The sequence below is a fragment of the Schistocerca cancellata genome, chromosome 7 (assembly GCF_023864275.1).
Source record: "Schistocerca cancellata isolate TAMUIC-IGC-003103 chromosome 7, iqSchCanc2.1, whole genome shotgun sequence".
In the NCBI taxonomy this organism is placed as follows: Eukaryota; Metazoa; Arthropoda; class Insecta; order Orthoptera; family Acrididae; genus Schistocerca; species Schistocerca cancellata.
In genome coordinates this window covers 464,972,845-464,992,228 of record NC_064632.1, presented here as the reverse complement: position 1 = coordinate 464,992,228, position 19,384 = coordinate 464,972,845, and the positions used below count along the sequence as shown (strand labels likewise).

Genomic DNA, 19,384 nt, shown 5'->3' with positions numbered 1-19,384 from the left:
GAGTGTGACCTATAGAATAAACTGAAAATGAAACATACTTTCAATTCGGCAACTATTATTGTTGCAGATGTACACTAAAAAACAAGAGCACAGTTGGTGAAATACGTAAAATTTATTTTTTTGTTTTAAATAAACCACGGATTGTTAAAGAAAATTGAAAAATGAATAAACATAACAAAATTAAATGAACACAACGAAAAACGAAACTCAGAACGCAAACGAAACCAAAAACAAGAACTTAAAGGATCAAACGAACATTTTTTCAGTGGGTGCAAGCGGCACCCGAGGGTTGGTTACAGGGTCTCTCAGCTGCCCCCTCCACCACTACATGGACTTCCTCCATTTTGGCAGCACCCATGAGACTTTCAGCTGCCTCCTCCTCTAAATCTTGGTGGGTTTGATCCATCCTGGCAGCATTCACGAGACCCTTAGCTGCCCCTTCCTCCTCAGAAATGTCCAAGACACCCTCATCTGCGGCTTCCTCAGTCTCTCCAAACTCTTCACACATCTTGGCAGCACCCATGAGACTTTCAGCTGCCTCCTCCTCTAAATCTTGATCGGCTTCTTCCATCCTAGCAGCATTCACTACACTCTCAGCTGCCGCTTCCTCCTCATCTCCACATGCTGGGTCAATATCAGAAACGTCCACGACACCCTCATTTGCCCCTTCCTCAATTTCACCACACGCTTGACCCATCTTGGCAGCACCCATGAGACTTTCAGCAGCCTCCTCCTCTAAATCTTGATGGGTTTCTTCCATCCTGGCAGCATTCACTAGACCCTCAGCTGCCCCTTCCTCCTCATCTCTACATCCTGGGTCAATATCAGAAATGTCCAAGACACCCTCATCTGCGGCTTCCTCAGTCTCTCCAAACTCTTCACACATCTTGGCAGCACCCATGAGACTTTCAGCAGCCTCCTCCTCTAAATCTTGATGGGCTTCGTCCATCCTAGCAGCATTCACTACACTCTCAGCTGCCGCTTCCTCCTCATCTCCACATGCTGGGTCAATATCAGAAACGTCCACGACACCCTCATTTGCCCCTTCCTCAATTTCACCACACGCTTGACCCATCTTGGCAGCACCCATGAGACTTTCAGCAGCCTCCTCCTCTAAATCTTGATGGGTTTCTTCCATCCTGGCAGCATTCACTAGACCCTCAGCTGCCCCTTCCTCCTCATCTCTACATCCTGGGTCAATATCAGAAATGTCCAAGACACCCTCATCTGCGGCTTCCTCAGTCTCTCCAAACTCTTCACACATCTTGGCAGCACCCATGAGACTTTCAGCAGCCTCCTCCTCTAAATCTTGATGGGCTTCGTCCATCCTAGCAGCATTCACTACACTCTCAGCTGCCGCTTCGTCCTCATCTCCACATGCTGGGTCAATATCAGAAACGTCCACGACACCCTCATTTGCCCCTTCCTCAATTTCACCACACACTTGACCCATCTTGGCAGCACCCATGAGACTTTCAGCAGCCTCCTCCTCTAAATCTTGATGGGTTTCTTCCATCCTGGCAGCATTCACTAGACCCTCAGCTGCCCCTTCCTCCTCATCTCTACATCCTGGGTCAATATCAGAAATGTCCAAGACACCCTCATCTGCGGCTTCCTCAGTCTCTCCAAACTCTTCACACATCTTGGCAGCACCCATGAGACTTTCAGCAGCCTCCTCCTCTAAATCTTGATGGGCTTCGTCCATCCTAGCAGCATTCACTACACTCTCAGCTGCCGCTTCCTCCTCATCTCCACATGCTGGGTCAATATCAGAAACGTCCACGACACCCTCATTTGCCCCTTCCTCAATTTCACCACACGCTTGACCCATCTTGGTAGCACCCATGAGACTTTCAGCAGCCTCCTCCTCTAAATCTTGATGGGCTTCTTCCATCCTAGCAGCATTCACTACACTCTCAGCTGCCGCTTCCTCCTCATCTCCACATGCTGGGTCAATATCAGAAGCGTCCACGACACCCTCATCTGCCCCTTCCTCAATCTCTCCACACGCTTCACCAATCTTGGTAGCACCCATGAGACTCTCGGGTTCCTCCTCCTCTAAATGTTGACAGGTTTGTTCCATCTTGACGGCATCCACAAGACACTCAGCTACTCTCTCTTCCTCTTGATCCATCTTGGCACCGTCCACCTAGGCAACCAAGATAGTGTTAGGTGCTTGGTTAAACTAGAAACAACATTATACACTAGAACTTACATTACGAAATAATAATAATTGGTAAGAGTTTGCAGGCATTGCGGTGAACAAGAGGTTTATATATGGAGCATCACTGTTTTACTTCAGAGTCGAAAGAAATTCAGAATATGGATAGTAGTGATAATGTTTAACAGTTAGGAAGTAAGATATTGGAATATTATTACTTCACAGACATTAGAAGCTGATGACTTAGTGTATGGTATGGGAAAGAGGGTCTTCCATTATCACCGACTTCACAATAATGTAGCGCTAAGATTCTCATACTGGCAGCATGTCTGTAACTAAAAGTCTCGGGCCAACTGAAGAACAGGATACAACCCGTCCGCTCTGACCAATGACGTCAGAATTTTCCAGAGATGATATACTACACAGATTTAACAGCTGAGACAAGTGTTCAGAAACTAAAGAATGCAGGAGAGAGAAACAGGTGATAGACATACATAACGTCCAGTAATATTTCGACCATAATGTTAAGGATATCGCTTGTTTGAGTCCTGGTACTTCTGTAAAAAATAAAGGAAAAAAAGGATAGAAGAAGTGGTAGCATAGAATACCTCAGTTGACATATATATGAGTTGTATCTCGAAATTCAGTCGATATGTATAGGTTAATTGCAGAATGGGATACGAATTTAACGTATGTCAATTTCTTCGTTTTCGTTAGCATTGGTATCCTATTCTTCAGTTGTACTGTATACGTCAAGTGAAGTACTGGTTACAATTTTTAAAGGTGTTGTTTCTTTCGTCTCCGCTACTACTAACATTCTGTTCTTACGCAGATAGTATTACTAGCGAAGGCGGAAATATCTCCATACATGATACTTGCATCCCATTTTTCAGTTGACCTATATAGGTCAACTGAAGGAAAAGATACTACTGCTAATGAAAACGAGGAAATCTACGTACGTAAAATTGGCTACCTGTTGACCGATATAGGTCAAATGAAGTATGGGATACAATTTTTTTTGGTTTCGATACTAATAGTATCGACTGAAATTTATCACAGTTTTGCTATCGACGTCAAGAAAACCAATAGCAGTCAAAATTGTATCCCATTCATTTGTTGAGCTATAAAGGTCAACTGAAGAATATGATACTAATTAGTATTAGCGAATGGGAAATAACGACAATTATAACATGTGTATTCTGTACTTCAACTGAGCAACATGGGAAAATCACATGAATGTTACACATGTCGCTGTTTTCGTCTAGCTAGCACCAGTATCCGGTACTTCAGTTGACCTGTATACGTCAACTGAACTACGGGATACAAATTTTAGGTATGTCGGTCTTTTCGCCTTCAGTAGTGCTTGTATAGACTCAGAAAATGATACTACCACCCGACGAAGAACTGTGTCAGTTACAAGTGTTATGTGGTTTGGGGATTCGCAAATGACGCAGAATTCCCCATTTGCTCTTATTCCCTATCTGTTCAAAGCCTCTCAGATTGTGCATGAACAAGACAGAGATTTGAAAACCAGATTTTAAACTCATTTTTCTTTCCAGGAGCAATTATGGCCCATATCCATACTTTGTTGGATATAAACGGCTAATTGAAACTGAAGAAGCTGCAGAAAGATTGAAATCTGGAAAAATGGTCCGAGGTAAGTCCAAAACCCACTGAGAGATGGGTAGCATTGCATTACAAGACGAATGGAAAACTTGAACACATGAAATAGAGAAGGCAGTAGAGAATCAAACGGGCAAAAACTTTATTTCCAATAGAATTCTTGCCTAATTCACCAGCTGCTGCTTTTAACTCATTAAAGAAGAAAATTAAGAAAGAAAAAGAGGAAATGAAGCCTCAAACGTGAATACATACACGTAAAAATAAGTTTTGCAGTAATCTGAAAACGGGAAAACAAGGCTGGATGCAGAAGAAATGCGAAACAATAGAAGCGTGTGTAACAATCGTAAAGTCAGATACCATATATGGGAAAATTATGGAAACCATTAGAGGAGAGAGATTCAGATGCATAAATATCAAACGCTTATCTGGCAAGCCGTTACGAGCGAAAGGACAGAGGTCTGAAAGCTGGATTTAACGTATGAATGGGTCCTACAAAGTAAACCAACTTAAAAAGGGAAGTGGATGAAGATTCGAAGTGAAATATGCTACACTAAAAAGAGTTTCACACAGCAGTAAAGAACCAATTCTGTGAAAGACTCTTGGCGTACAGTACAGAGTTTCAAAATTGTTCAGATCAGTGGTAGGGAACCTGAAAAAGGTGTTCCACGTGATACGTAAAACATCCTAAGCAGGAAATATACGCTCAGACTTTCAAAAAAACGTAATACTCCCATTCCCAGACAAACCAAATGCTCAACAAGTTTCAAAGTTAACGGAATAGTCACGAAAAATCTAATACGAATTAATGAAGACATTGGTAGCAGAGGTTTCGCGGAAGTATGGGGACGAGTAAGTCATTTCCGACCTTAGGGCTCTGAAGACAGACTGCTGCAAGGAAAAAGTAAATCGGTAGGAATTCCATTTCTGAGGGTCACAGGGATAAAATACAGGGAGTGATGTGGTCCAAAACTCGTGCATAAAACAAAGTGCAGTTGTAAAGGTCTCAGGATCTCGCAGGCATACAGCAGCTACGACGGGAGTGAGATACGATTGTAACCTAGCAATTCAGCAAGCAGTACGGAAAGTAGACAAAAATTAGGTATGGGGATTGAAGCTCAGGGAGAAAAAATAAAACTCTGCGTTCATGACATTACAGTTCTGTAAGACATACGGATTTCCTTTGATTATCAGTAGAACAAGATGAGTAATGTCTTGAAAAGAAATTACCTATGAATACTGGCAAAAGTAAAAGTAGGACAGTAAAATGCGGTAGGATTGAATTAGGAGCTGAAGGTGGAAAAATATTAACAAATGACACTGGGAGAAGTAAACTGAGCTCTGTTGTTTGGGCAAAAGTAACAGATTATTATCAAAGTAGAGAACATGTAAACATCAGGACGTCAATAGCAAGAAAGACGTTTCTGAAAAGCAGAAATTAGTTAACCTATAATATAAATTTCTGTTCTAGGTAGTCTTCTCGAGGTATTTGTCTATAGTGTAGCCATGTACATGAGTGGAACGCATGAAGATAATGAAGATAGACAATTAAGAAAGAATGGAATATATAGTTTTGATATATTTCTCCAATAGAGTACTGAAGATAAACTGGGTACAGCGTGTAACTTGCGAGGAGGAAATGAATCGAAATGGAGGAAAAAGTCTTTTATCACACAATTCGCTGATTGCTGGGATAAGTTTCTAGTATGCATCGTGCGGATAGATAGGATCTTATGTTGTTAACAGGGTGATGCGAGAGGGTGAGTGAGAAGAGGAGGTGGAAGGGTTGTAAGATTTGTACAGGTAGAGGATGACTTGAAGACAGTAAGCAGATTGAAATGAATGTCGGCTGCTGCACTTATGGAGAAGCAAAGAGCCTCTCACAGAATAGACTACTGGGGGAAACTGCGTCTCATCATACATCAAACGGGAGACCGCATCATCAACACCACTACCACGTCAAAATTTTCTAACAGTTGCTTGGCCCTTACTTACCAAGGGGAAATGGCCGTATTGATTTTATTCATTGAAGAAGAGGGGCCTAGACTCCGGATCAAGGAAGGATATTGCAAGCCAAATAAAGCAAGCAACAGCTGCTTTTAACAATAGCAGGAACCTTGCACATCTCGTTTCATAGCCCAATACCTGAGGAAAGACCTCATGAAGACTTTGTGTGGAGTGTGCCGCTGTACAGATGTGAAATACGGACAATCGAGGAGGCGAAAAAAAGAACTAATAGCCTTCGAGATGTGGTTCTATCGCAGCAGTCTCAAGATTTTCTGTGAAAAGAACGTATTAAGCGAACTGAAGCACTGCAGGGTAGATAACGTGCAGCTATGTCTCCTAAAGCTTATTGAACGCCACATGTGTCAGCCATATACTGAGATATTATGGTGTCATTAAAGGTGTTGCTGAAAGGACAGCAGAAAGGAAGAACACAAGAGACAAACCTAGTCTAGTATACATCAACCGTATCATGGACGACACAAGTTCCACCACCTATACTGCACTCAAGAAAAAGGCCGGAAGCAGAAATGCTTGGCAAGCTGCTGATAGCCCACCTGATAGTTAAAGACCAAAGAAGAGGAAGGAGATCATGATAAGTTTTGAAAGTGGTACAATTAATGGCAAGACGCTTTAAATGTTCGGAAATGGGTACATATTTGAGTAATTAGCCTGTGCTACATGTGAGGAGAAAAATTTACCTACACTGTGTCATCAGAAGCATCCGGACACCCCCAGAAACATACGTTTTCCATATTAGGTGCATTGTGCTGCTACCTACTGCCAGGCACTCCATGTCAGCGACCTCAGTAGTCATTAGACTTCGTGAGAGAGTAGAATGGGGCGCTCCGCAGAACTCGCGGATTTCGAACATGGTCAGGTGATTGGGTGTCACTTGTGTCATACGTCTGTACTAGACATTTCCACACTCCTAAACATGCCTAGGTCTACTGTTTCCGGTGCGACAGAGAAGTGAAAATGTGAAGGGACACGTACAGCACAAAAGGGTACAGGCTGGCCTCGTCTGTTTGACAGAGACCGCCGACAGTTGAAGCGGGTCGTGATGTGTAATAGGCTGACACTATCCACACCATCACACAGGAATTCCAAACTGCATCAGGAACCACTGCCATTACTATGACAGGCGGGACGTGAGAAAACATGAATTTCATGGTCGAGAGGCTGCTCATAAGCCACACATCACGCCGGTTAATGCCAAACGACGCCTCGCTTGGTGTAAGGAGAGTAAACATTGGACGATTTAACAATGGGAAAACGTTGTGTGGAGTGACGAATCTCGGTACACAATGTGGCCATCCGATGGCAGGGTGTGGGTATGGCTAATGCCCGGCGAACGTCATCTGCCAGCGTAAAATTCGGAGGCGGAGGTGTCAGGGTGTGGTCGTTTTCCTCATGGAGAGGGCTTGCACTCCTTGTTGTTTTGCATGGCACTGTCACAGCACAGGCCTACATTGATGTTTTAAGCACCTTCTTGCTTCCCACTGTTAAAGAGCAATTCGAGGATGGCGATTGCGTCTTTCAACACCATCAAGCACCTGTTCGTAATGCACGGGCTGTCGCAGTGTGGTTACACGACAATAACATCCCTGTAATGGACTAGCCTGCACAGAGTCCTCACCTGAATCTCATAGGATAGCTTTGGGATGTTTTGGAACGCCGACTTCGTATCAGCCCTCACCCAACGACATCGATACCTCTCCTCAGTGCAACACTGCGTTAAGATTGGGCTGCCATTCCCCAAGAAACCTTCCAGCACCTGATTCAACATATGCCTGCTAGAGTGGAAGCTGTCATCAAGGCTAAGGGTTGGCCAACACCACATTGAATTGTAGCATTACCGATGGAGGGCGCCATGAATATGTAAGTCATTTTTAGCCAGATGTTGGGATACTTTTGATCACATTGTATCTCGCACACGCTGCTCTGTTAACCTCCTACTATGAGTAAATTTTTTGTCAGTCCGCGACAGCTGTGTCAAAGTAATTTTTTTTAATATATCAAATCATAATTTGTACGCTTTACCTCAAACTTGCTGCTCAGTCTGGAACAGAGTATAATCCTCACTATTGTTCTAGCTGTAACTTAATCAGCTTAATTCTAAAGCAGCCTATATCTGTAGAATACAAAGTAATTCCACTTTATAGACTAACATCCATTAAGGATGTGGTAATACCCTGTTAATGATCTTTTTGGTTCCAAAACATAAGTTTTATGGTGTTGAAAACTAATGTGGGCATAGTATCTCTAGCAGAGCCTGCATGGAGACACGTGGGAAACCTATTATTCGCCTCAATGAGAGGCAGATATACTTTCTCATAACCTGGGCCACTGCACTTCTTATCAAGTTAAACTGATAGTATGGACTGACAATCCTTTTACAAGATCACGTTTGTTTCAATGTTCGAAGAAGTGTCGTAACAGAGCAAACCCCACTAAATTGCATCGAACTGTGCTCTCATTGTTTGAGCAGTGTTGGAAGAGAGATGACTATGTCCTTTAGGTGAGACGATCATTTATTTAAACAGATGGACTGTTTATGAGGCCGAATATATCCTACACAGTTGTTTGAAGAGATCATACCAAAGTACCGTTATCAAGCGAACGTACTAGATGTAGTAATTATACCATTTCAAACATCCGTATTAGATGGGATATAATAACCTTCTTGTAGGCAGCAATCGTTGAAGTGTTGTAACTGTTGTGACTGCCTTATCCGTCTCCTACGTTTCACATGTTCTCTGGTGGTATTCCTGGCGTCAATTATTCCCAGCTGCTGGTTTCACATCCACTGACTCTTGCGTAGCACGCAGAAGTGCTCTGCTCCACTAAGAGGTTTGGCTACTTGTACTTATTTGTATATAAGTACATAGGAAGTTTTGCTTTTTATTGTGATATTTCTTGGCGCTAATGTCACTGTTGAAGGTGTAACTGACCAGACGAGTGTATGCTACTGTGGTCGAAAATTGCACTACACAGCAGCATCTAAAGAACTTCCGCTATCCTTGATAGCAAATGACAACGGCAGCAATCGCACTGTAGCCAGACGTCCGTACCCTCACTAGCAACTGTATAATTTTTCAGATATGATTCAGTAGGATATTTTGCCGAAGTCTTACATCACTGTAAGAGACAAGCCAATCATTCCACAGAAAATGCCATAAGTTGCATTAGGTCAATTATGACTTGGTCGCAAACTGAAATCCAGCTGCTGATCTTACACAGCATTGCCTGGTACGTGCAGTACTGCTCAACGGATGTGTCTCCGACTGGTAGCAGCCTTCGGACCGTTGAGACCCGTCGTGACGGAGTTCTACAGTTGGCGGACTCAACAATCGTTGTAGGCTAGTGTCTGTAACACGAGTAATATTTGCCGAACCCGTGACTGTTTTACAACGGAATCTTACATTCCCTGAGTAGTACTTTATATTTACATTTGGGTGTTCGAACCAACGGTTGCTATATTATTGGATTCTAATATCGTGAATCAGTCTGTTAATACTTCATGTAAAGATGGGAGACAACTGCATTTTACAGCCATTGATATGTGTGCAAACCATGAGATTATCTCGACTGATATCACCTGTCAAAGTGGCTAATTATGCAGTGTGTACAATCAGAGACGCAGCTGTTTCCTCATCGCTCTCACACGCATAATCTTAATGTTAGTAACGATGTCGACTCACCTCACTGGGGCCCTCCTGCGGCGCATCGACCAGTGTTATATCTCGTTCCTTGAGGCAAATATCTCTCTGTGTAGTCTGGTCGAAGTCTTGATCCTTAAACGATGAATTATCTTCTACGACCTTAGTTACTTTGCAGCGCCCAATAACGTTGACCTGTGGGTCGTTTGATCTTATGGTTACTTACTCAGCTAGGATGGCATATATCAATCATAGATAAAGCTTTAGATACTTCACTTAGCATTATTAAACAGATTATATATTAAATTAGCAGCCCTTAAATGTAGGCTATAAGAAGATGTCACTTAAAAACTAAGTTATTAAATAAGGTAGAGAACTGTGCGATACAAGAATGACAGATCGATGATTAGTGGTAGGTTGACACGACTATTTCTATCTCATCAATGAATAGTTACGCAGGCACTTGATAGGAAAAGCTGAGACGATGTGCCTAGAATGGAATATAAGAAACAATTTACTACCGAGGCAGTGCATAATGTGCGAGAAGACATAAAGAGCCGGCCGCCGTGGTCGAGCGGTTATAGGCGCTTCAGTCTGGAACCGCGAGACCGCTACGGTCGCAGGTTCGAATCCTTCCTCGGGCATGGATGATGTGAAGTCCTTAGGTTGGTTAGGTTTAAGTAGTTCTAAGTTCTAGGGGACTGATGACCTCAGCAGTTAAGTCCCATAGAGCCATTTGAACCATTTGACATAATGAGTTTAGCTCACACAGAAGAATGAAAACCAGCCTCTTAAGTGATAGATCTAACCACATGAGACATTTTTCGTGGCCTGTTTTGTAGGTAACGTTCGTGAAGGTTTACTACTTACCACAGTATAGGATAAACTTATGTATGCCAAATATACAGTAAAATAAGCATGTATCTCAAACCAGGGTGTTGTGCAAACGTTTTCGTAAAGCCTGTCTGGTGCCATAGTCAAACTTCGTTAACTTCACTAACCCAACGAATCTAAATTAATTCCCAGCAAGAAATAAGAGTTTTTGCTGAAACTGACGTCAGTGATTTTCGTATCTAACACTAGATTTCCATATTATTTCCTGAATCTGGGCGATTGTTTAAATGTGTTGCGGGGAATCCTACAGACTGCATGTTGAACGCAGACCACCAGAAGAAGGGAGCGTGTGTCGTTGTGAGGCCACAGTATACTGCATGTGGCGTGCGCTCCACGGCAGAGGCACTGTCCGTGTCTGCATCCTAAACGATGGAAAACTGATCTGTATGTTTTAACTTGGCGTGTCCACTGGCGCAGAAGGGGCATATCGTGACTTAGCAGCTACAGGTTGTGTTCCCATGTTATGGGAACTGCTAGGTCCACAACTGTGAAAGGGTAAGACTGGAGTGGGACGAAAGACCATCTGGATCTTATGTCCTAAAAAGCACGACTCCCTAAGATGACAGGCTGCTCCGAAGCTAACTGAAATTTTGTTGACTCTGCTAAGAAACGTGCGAGCACTGACATAGGATAATGCAAATAAATTCAGGAGTGGAACTCACATGTTTCTACATGGAGAACGCCTGATTGGCTGAACGTGGCATAGGACAGATGGTGGGAGTCAGAAATTGCCTGTTTCTCAGCTCCAGCACAATGAACTTATGACTGGTATGTTATTTTAACCTGAATAGGGAAGGGAGATTTTTGCTCTGTTACAAGGGATCTGATTAACCAATCTTTCCCAGGAGAGTAGTCATTTATTATCCGACACCACGCACACTCCGAAAAGTAAATAAAATTTCTGATACTTATTGGGAGCGCTCTGTAGAGCAAACTTCCATCAGAGACTCACCAGCGGACACATCAGTTCAGAAAGAGGCGCATAGAGGTTCGGCTCTCAGGGAGAGCAGTCTTCAGTACAGGTCAGATGACAGAGTGCTGCAGCCACTACGGCATCCGCCCGCGGCCACAGTATGTTGAGCGACAGCGGCGTTCGATAACTAAGCTGCAGGGTGTATGTAAAGATTTCCGACTAACATTACGACTTCCACCGTTCAGTTGAGTTTACTGGTAATCTCGAACACAACATGTACTCAGTCAAGACAATGGGTACAGGCACGAGTATTTCTGTACTTCTTTCATATATGTTTAATATTCGGGAAGCACTGTGGAACTATTGGGAACGTGGTTGTTTTTCTAAACTAATTAACCAATCTTTGCCAAGGTATGGGTATTTTAGTTACAGTAAAAAGTAAGTTAATACACTACTGGCCACTAAAATTGGTACATCAAGAATAAATGCAGATGATAAACGGGTATTCATTGGACAAATATATTATACTAGAACTGACATGTCATTACATTTTCACGCAGTTTGGGTGCATAGATCCTGAGAAATCAGTACCCATAACAACCACCTCTGGCCGTAATAACGGCCTTGATACGCCTGGGCATTGAGTCAAACAGAGCTTGGATGGCGTGTACAGGTACAGCTGCCCATGCAGCTTCAACACGATGCCACAGTTCATCAAGAGTAGTGACTGGCGCATTGTGAAAAGCCAGTTGCTCGGCCACCGTTGACCAGACGTTTTCAGTTGGTGAGAGATCTGGAGAATGTGCTGGCCGGGGCAGCAGTCGAACGTTTTCTGTATCCAGAAAGGCCCGTACCTGCAAAATGCAGTCGTGCATTATCCTGCTCAAATGTAGGGTTTCGCAGGGATCGAATGAAGGGTAGAGCTAAGAGCCGTAATACATCTGAAATGTAACGTCCACGGTTCAAAGTGCCGTCAATCCGAGCAAAAGCTGACCAAGACGTGTAACCAATGGCATCCCATACCATCACGCCGGGTGTTACGCCAGTATGGCTATGACGAATACACGCTTCCAATGTGCGTTCACCGCGATGTCGCCAAACACGGATGCGACCATCATGATGCTGTAAGCAGAACCTGAATTCATCCGAAAAAATGACGTTTTGCTATTCGTGCACCCAGGTTCGTCGTTGAGTACACCATCGCAGGCGCTCCTGTCTGTGATGCAGCGTCAAGGGTAACCGCAGCCATGATCTCCGAGCTGATAGTAAAAAAAAAAAAAAACGTCAAAAAATGGTTCAAATGGCTCTGATCACTATGGGACTTAACTTCTGAGGTCATCAGTCCCCTAGAACTTAGAACTACTTAAACCTAACTAACGTAAGGACATCACACACATCCATACCCAAGGCAGGATTCGATCCTGCGACCGTAGCGGTCACGCGGTTCCAAACTGTAGCGCCTAGAACCGCACGGCCACACAGTCCGGCTGCAGACGTCGTCGAACTGTTAGTGCAGATGGTTGTTGTCTTGCAAACGTCCCCATCTGTTGACTCAAGCATCGAGACGGGGCTGCACGATCCGTTACAGCCATGCGGATAAGATGCCTGTCGTTTCGACTGCTAGTGATACGAGGCCGTTGGGATCTCGAACGGCGTTCCGTATTACCCTCCTGAACCCACCGATTCCATATTCTGCTTACAGCCTTTGGATCTCGACTAACGCGAGCAGCAATGTCGCGATACGATAAACCGCAGTTGCGATAGGCTACAATCCGACCTTTATCAAAGTCGGAAACGTGATGGTACGCATTTCACCTCCTTACACGAGGCATCACAACAATGTTTCACCAGGCAACGCCGGTCAACTGCTGTTTGTGAATGAGAAATCAGTGGGAAACGTTCCTCATGTCAGCGCGTTGTAAGCGTCGCCACCGGAGCCAACCTTGTATGAATGCTCTGAAAAGCTAATCATTTGTATATCACAGCATCTCCTTCCTGTCGGTTAAATTTCGCGTCTGTAGCACGTCATCTTCGTGGTGTAGCAATTTTAATGGCGAGTAGTATATTTAATGAACATAATAGTTTTCTGTTCGCGTGCGCTTATGTTCAACATCACGTCTGTAGCGAAGTGTAATGTATTCAGCCCTATAGTGACCACTGTTCGATTCAGTAGTATCATAAACACCCTATTTATATTCTTATAACCCCGCTAGGAATTAAATTTGTTAAATAAATTCAATTTATTAATTTTGACCTTGCCCAATACCTTTAACTAAACTCCTGTGATCCTATAGGAAGCGATTTGTTAATCGGTAAGGTCACCCGGTAGAGTTACTTGTGGCTTCCACAGAGGTATGTCGGTGGCTTCGTCGTAACCTCACAAAGGGAGCTTCCTAACGAAAACTTAATTTACTTTTACATTATTATGCAGGATCTTGTGCCAAAGAAAAGTGTTACTTTCAATTAAAAGTGAATCACGTGGAATTATTAATTACCTGTATGTCAGTCGCCGTGATAAAACATTAGTCGTTATACTGAAAGTATTTAGTGACACGTAGCAGATTTTCGCGCTGTTCCTGTATAGTATCAGAGCCCCTATATCTGCTGTAAGATTATTAACGCAGCACAATTTTATCAGTTCACACCTGTGATATTAGAGCCCTTTATATCTGTGTACATTGTCCTTGCTGTTAATTAGTACCTTTACGTGCTAAAACTTCAGTTATTAAGCTGATCTCAGACCAGACGAAGTGGACATGCAGATGGCATGACATCTGGTTTCGTCTTCGGAGTAATACTATCAGAACCTGCACCAGGGCTCCTGGGCCATCTCTGATTCGCTCCAGTGAGAGGCAGTAACACATTTTTGCGAGTTGTGCCATTGACGTCGTGTGTGCTCTACCGACTATTATTACTACTATTTCACTCAGATAGTCTGGCTAAGTTAAGTAGTTGCAAACTCACGCTTATCTCATCACATGAACAATTGTTGATGGAATTATAATAAACCAGAAAAGACTGCACTGATGCTCTTCATGTGTCAGGTCTGTTTTAAGAAATTTAAGTTGTTCTCGGTATGACATTTGTGTCAGTCACAGAGGATTTAATTAATACAGTTGGAATGTATTCGAAGTTCGATTAACTTCGACAAATTCTTACCAAGTTTTCTACTATGTTAAGGTAGTCACTTCGCTTCTACCATGTACGTTAGACGAGTCATCACTTTCTTGCAGGCATAAATGGTTCAAATGGCTCTGAGCACTATGGGATTTAACTGCTGAGGTCATCAGTCCCCTAGAACTTATAACTACTTAAACCTAACTAACCTAAGGACATCACACATATCCATGCCCGAGGCAGGATTCGAACCTGCGACCGTAGCGGTCACGCGGTTCCAGACTGTAGCGCCTAGAACCGCTCGACCACTCCGGCCGGCCTTGCAGGCATAAATCGCCGAACTGTTGTAATTGATTCCGAGTGTATGGGGCGTCATTGATATTCAGCTTATGGTTTCGTACGAGGGTATCCCACTGAAGTGTTCAGTTCCGTTAATAGTCTGGGTTAATATCACTTATACCTATATCTTTACGTAGATGGCAGTTTTCTCTTTGGTGTGATAGGTCCTGGTGCCAGTATTTGTGCTCAGTTAAATTCACGTCGGCCGATCGGATTGCGGATTTTCTGTGTTAACGTAAATCACATAAAACGGTTAATGGCATACTTGCGTTTAAAATGAGTCAAACGGTTTCATTCCCCGTCATTTCACACTTCGAACTAGATCTATAATGATTTCGTCGAGACTGGATGCCGTACGCTAGTCTTACGTCATTACCTCAAATCTGTGATACTGATGGACGGATGTGTCTCCGACTGGCAGTAGTCATTGGCCAATTGTGACTCGCACAGCTGCAGATCTATAATTTGTGCTCATGAAGCTGTTTGAAGCTGCTGTGCTCCACACAAGTGATATAATCGTAACCCGTGGATATTTTACACCGGGCCTTACTGTCCCACAATAATAACTATCCGTACGACCCAAGATTTACATCATTATCTCGTAACCAATGTATCATTTGATTGTAATAAAGTGAACCCCTTAAACTATCCGGAATTTATAGTCGAGGAGGCATGTCTGCAGCGTCAGAAATTCTCGATACACATGATTTCGCAGAGTGGCTGATTCTGCAGTGAGTGCAGTTTAAGAAGTACCTGTTGTTTCTTAGCCCTCAACCTGTCTGCCCGTCTCTCCCTGCTTGCCCTTTATGGCAGTAATGATGCTGACTTACCCCAGCAGGGCCCTCCTGCGGCGCGGCGACCAGTTTATTCTCACGTGTCTTGCGGCGACGGTGACGCTGCTCGGTGTGTTTGCGCTCGCGGTCATCAGACGGTGGTGTTTCTTCGGCTGCCTTTCGCTTCTTGACGCGCCCAACAGCATGCCCCTGTGGATGGTTTGGTTTTACTACCGCTTATTCAGCTAGGATGCCATATGTCTAACAGAAGGAAACTTTAGACAACTGACTTAGCTTTGTTAAACAGATTGTATATTAAGTTAGCAGACCGTAATTGTGTCTAATAGCGAATGTGAAATGTGATGCTATAGGCGTTTGTCAAAAAATAATATATCAAATAGAGATAGGGAACTGAGAGGCACGCGAATGAAAAGGCTACAGAATGTTTTAGTGGGGCACACATAACAAAATAAAGGTTGGTCGACACGAATAATGATAAGGCATCTAGGAATAATGAACCCCGCAACTGAAAGGGGAAGAATGTGCAGGTGTGCAAAGTGTATAAACACCAGAATGTTGTCCGCGCACTGTGTAGTACACAACATATGAAGAAAGCTGAAACAAGTCAATAGATATATGACTCGAAAAACTTAGTCATTGTCTGTGATTCGTTTTGTGTATAACGTTTATAATGCATCTTTGTTCACTAATTGCGACAATAAAGCAGAAGTACACGTACAGCAAGAACTTAGCAAAATACGCACGCAACTGTAAACAAGAAAATGTGCTAGCGAGAACCGACATTTATTTTTATAATACTCTCTGTTACCACCTTAATTTCTATCACTTGATCCTCTGATCGTCACGTGAATATACGTGTAAAGCTGTATGACGCCGCCTAGTCTACTACGAATTCACATTCTGGAAGACTACACAAAGAGACTACGACAACATCGTTACCTTTTGTTTAAAAGCCCCTCACACTATACAACTCTCTGTTATATCTTCGTGTGGTTTGGTCTGGTTACTTATATTCTTATTAACTATTCTTCATGTTTCAAAACCTCATTCTGCATGTCGCATTGATGGGGGCCACAAGCACTGGAACCGTAAACCATATTACGTCGCATTGGTATCGTGTCTATTTCGCCTGCAGCTACTGAATAGAAGCTGAAGTCGGATTTGCGCCTCTTATTACCGACAGCATATGCCCACTGCAGTTCATAGCAGACTTAGTGTAGTGAACAGGTATTGAAGCTAACACTCCGTATGATCGTACATCGTGTACTGGACACTTGAGGTAGCATGTCGAATGCACATGGGATACTGAATCGACTGTTAACATGCGTTTTTAGGTTGTGTTTCAAACGAGTGGTATATTCCGTATCCTTGTAATTTTACAACGGAAGTGTACCTTCCACAGCAATATCATTCCATTGTATGTTCCATTTATTTTAGGATATTGTAACCACTGCTATTTTGTATTAATGGATTACAACAAAGTGAGTTCCTTACCTAGTCCCACGTGTAAAAATGAGAGAGCTGTCTGGGAGAGTGACTCGTTCTGCGATGCAAACCAGGTAGTACTGGTGTTTCCTCACCTCTGCACGGCCGTCCTTCCGAGTATCGTCCTTGCTATTCTCTTCTATCTTGATGCGAGGGGCCGGTCCTGGAGTCGGTTGACAGGGAAAGATCTCGAAGATGGACGGATATTCTGGCTCCCTTCTCTCTCTGAATCGTCCGTACTCCATAAACTGTGGGTGCTTTGTTTTTGCTATTACTGACTCATGTAGTATTGCGTATATCTAACACACAGGAATACTCTAGAGATTCGACGTACCACACTTGAATGGATTTTATATCACATAGGCTGTTCGTAAGTGTAAAGTCTGAAGAATGTGTTACATAGTGTTATAGGGAGTGGTTATAAATTAAGAAATCAAATAAAGTAGAGAAATGAGAGGTACAAGAGTGCAAAGGTGAGGTAAGCCTTTAATGGAACATGCTCAACAGGACTGGACGCAGGTTAATGGGACTGCTGCTAACGAATCGTAAACTAGTTAACGGCCACTTGAAACCAAAACTTTTGTGTAGGTGCTAACTGTAGAAGATATTAAGCAGATTTTGCCAATGCCGTATGGTAAACATACTGATATAAAAAGATTAGCCCATGAAGAAGAATGAAACCAGTCAAGAGACTCATGTTCCATAACCATAATTGATTAACTTTGGCCCAGGGTGTGTGTATAACGTCTATGATGATGTTTTGTTTACTAATTACAGCAGTACATGTGTATGCATAGATGTGAATACTAAGTACATAGTAAATTGTGCATGCAAATATAAGCATGAAACTTGGAAACGAAAATATAAAGTTATGCTAATAATATCGCCCTAAATCATCTGCTGAATTAAATTAATTAATGTAATAGCTTGCTAATATCATATAAATTAGGTGTCCTGATAAATTACTAGATGGAATAAATTTGGCCACATATAATAATTCAGATTCATCGCAGGGCGTAATAGTTTCTGAAACTGTATAGTTGCTCTAAAGTTACTATATCTTTTTTTCTTTAATGATTCACACCCATAATATTACTCCCTAGGTACATCATTATTCTTTTTAATTATTGTTTTACTATAGGACAGTTGTTTCGTTTAGGTAGCTCCCTAAGTAAATATACTTGATCTACCGTTACAGAATATCTTTCAATGGCCTAAATGGTTTCCAGTTTTTTGGTAACATCTAAGTTTCATTGGCAATTGTTCTTGTATGTTTATAGTTCCAGAACCTCCACTTTGATGCAACAAAGGCAGTATTTCTCCATCGAATAATGTAGCAGTGTTATCAAATGGAAAAACAAGCAAATATTCGTAAGCGCCAACGCTTTCAATCAAATTTTCCCTACTAATAAATGCAAGGAGCGTTATAATGCAAACCAGACGAACAATTAGCCATTAGATCGGACCCAGGGGCCACAATTCGGTAATACTTCCGATTTCGACAGGGTTTCCAATAATCAGTGTTCTACCATGCATCAGTGGTATTCTTTAAGGGAGTAATCGTAACTGTCACTCGTTCTATGGCTCCTTAACAGCACTTATGCTGAGCATTGACGATGATATTATGATTATAGCACAGATACTATTTGGGAATATGTATTGACTGACAGAGTCAGTGTTCTTTTTGTGACGAAAAATCCTGTCTAGGGCCTTTGAGTAGAGCATGACAATTCCGAAACAGTTACTCTTTTGGACGGTTTACGCTTTTGATGTTGAAACTGGTAACTCAGAATGTTTGTCAGAGACATAGGTAAGGCTTTCATCTGGGGAATAAGACGACAAACTTTTTATTGTACTGGTTCGCTATCTTCAGACGTCGTGGGTCGAGATTTCCACCACACTATGTGATACGTGTGGCCAGGAAAGAGCATATCGTCTAAAATATTTCCTGTCTGTCTCCATTCTCGAGATTTTCACCTGCCTCGAGATGACTGGGTGTTTGTGTTGTCCTCATCATTTCATCATCATCCAGAAAAGTGGCGAAATTGGACTGAGCAAAGATTGGGTAATTGTATGGGCGCTGATAACCACGCAGTTGAGCGCCCCACAAACCAAACATCATCATCATCATCATCCATTCTCGAATCACACTTCTATCGTTAAGCTCAGCTCAAGCAGTGATAAAATAACTGCTACTGCAAGCAACGCCTTCAGCAGATTTCAGGGTCGTCAATGAGGTCTGATTTAACCTGAGACAGAAAGTAATTCACCCAGTGTCTCATTCGTTCATTAAAGAATTCACCCTCGAAGGAGCTTACTGCTGTCGTGAGCCGAAAAACAAAATTCCACAATTCTGGTTACAGTTTGCCATCAGACACTAACGTGTTCATATCAT

The 19,384-nt window shown here is 42.7% G+C and overlaps 1 protein-coding gene across 1 annotated transcript in view; it reads right to left on the bottom strand.

Annotated features, from left to right (window-relative positions):
• Positions 1-262: 262 nt before the first annotated feature.
• Positions 263-19,384, bottom strand: part of LOC126092826 (myosin-9-like) — a 166,102-nt gene continuing 146,980 nt past the window's right edge. Inside the window, exons 5-7 of the mRNA XM_049908555.1 lie at positions 15,541-15,693; positions 9,490-9,642; positions 263-2,149 (exon numbers count right to left, since the gene is read on the bottom strand). Of these exons, the coding sequence (XP_049764512.1) occupies positions 263-2,149; positions 9,490-9,642; positions 15,541-15,693 (2,193 nt within the window). The remainder of the gene's footprint in view (positions 2,150-9,489; positions 9,643-15,540; positions 15,694-19,384) is intronic.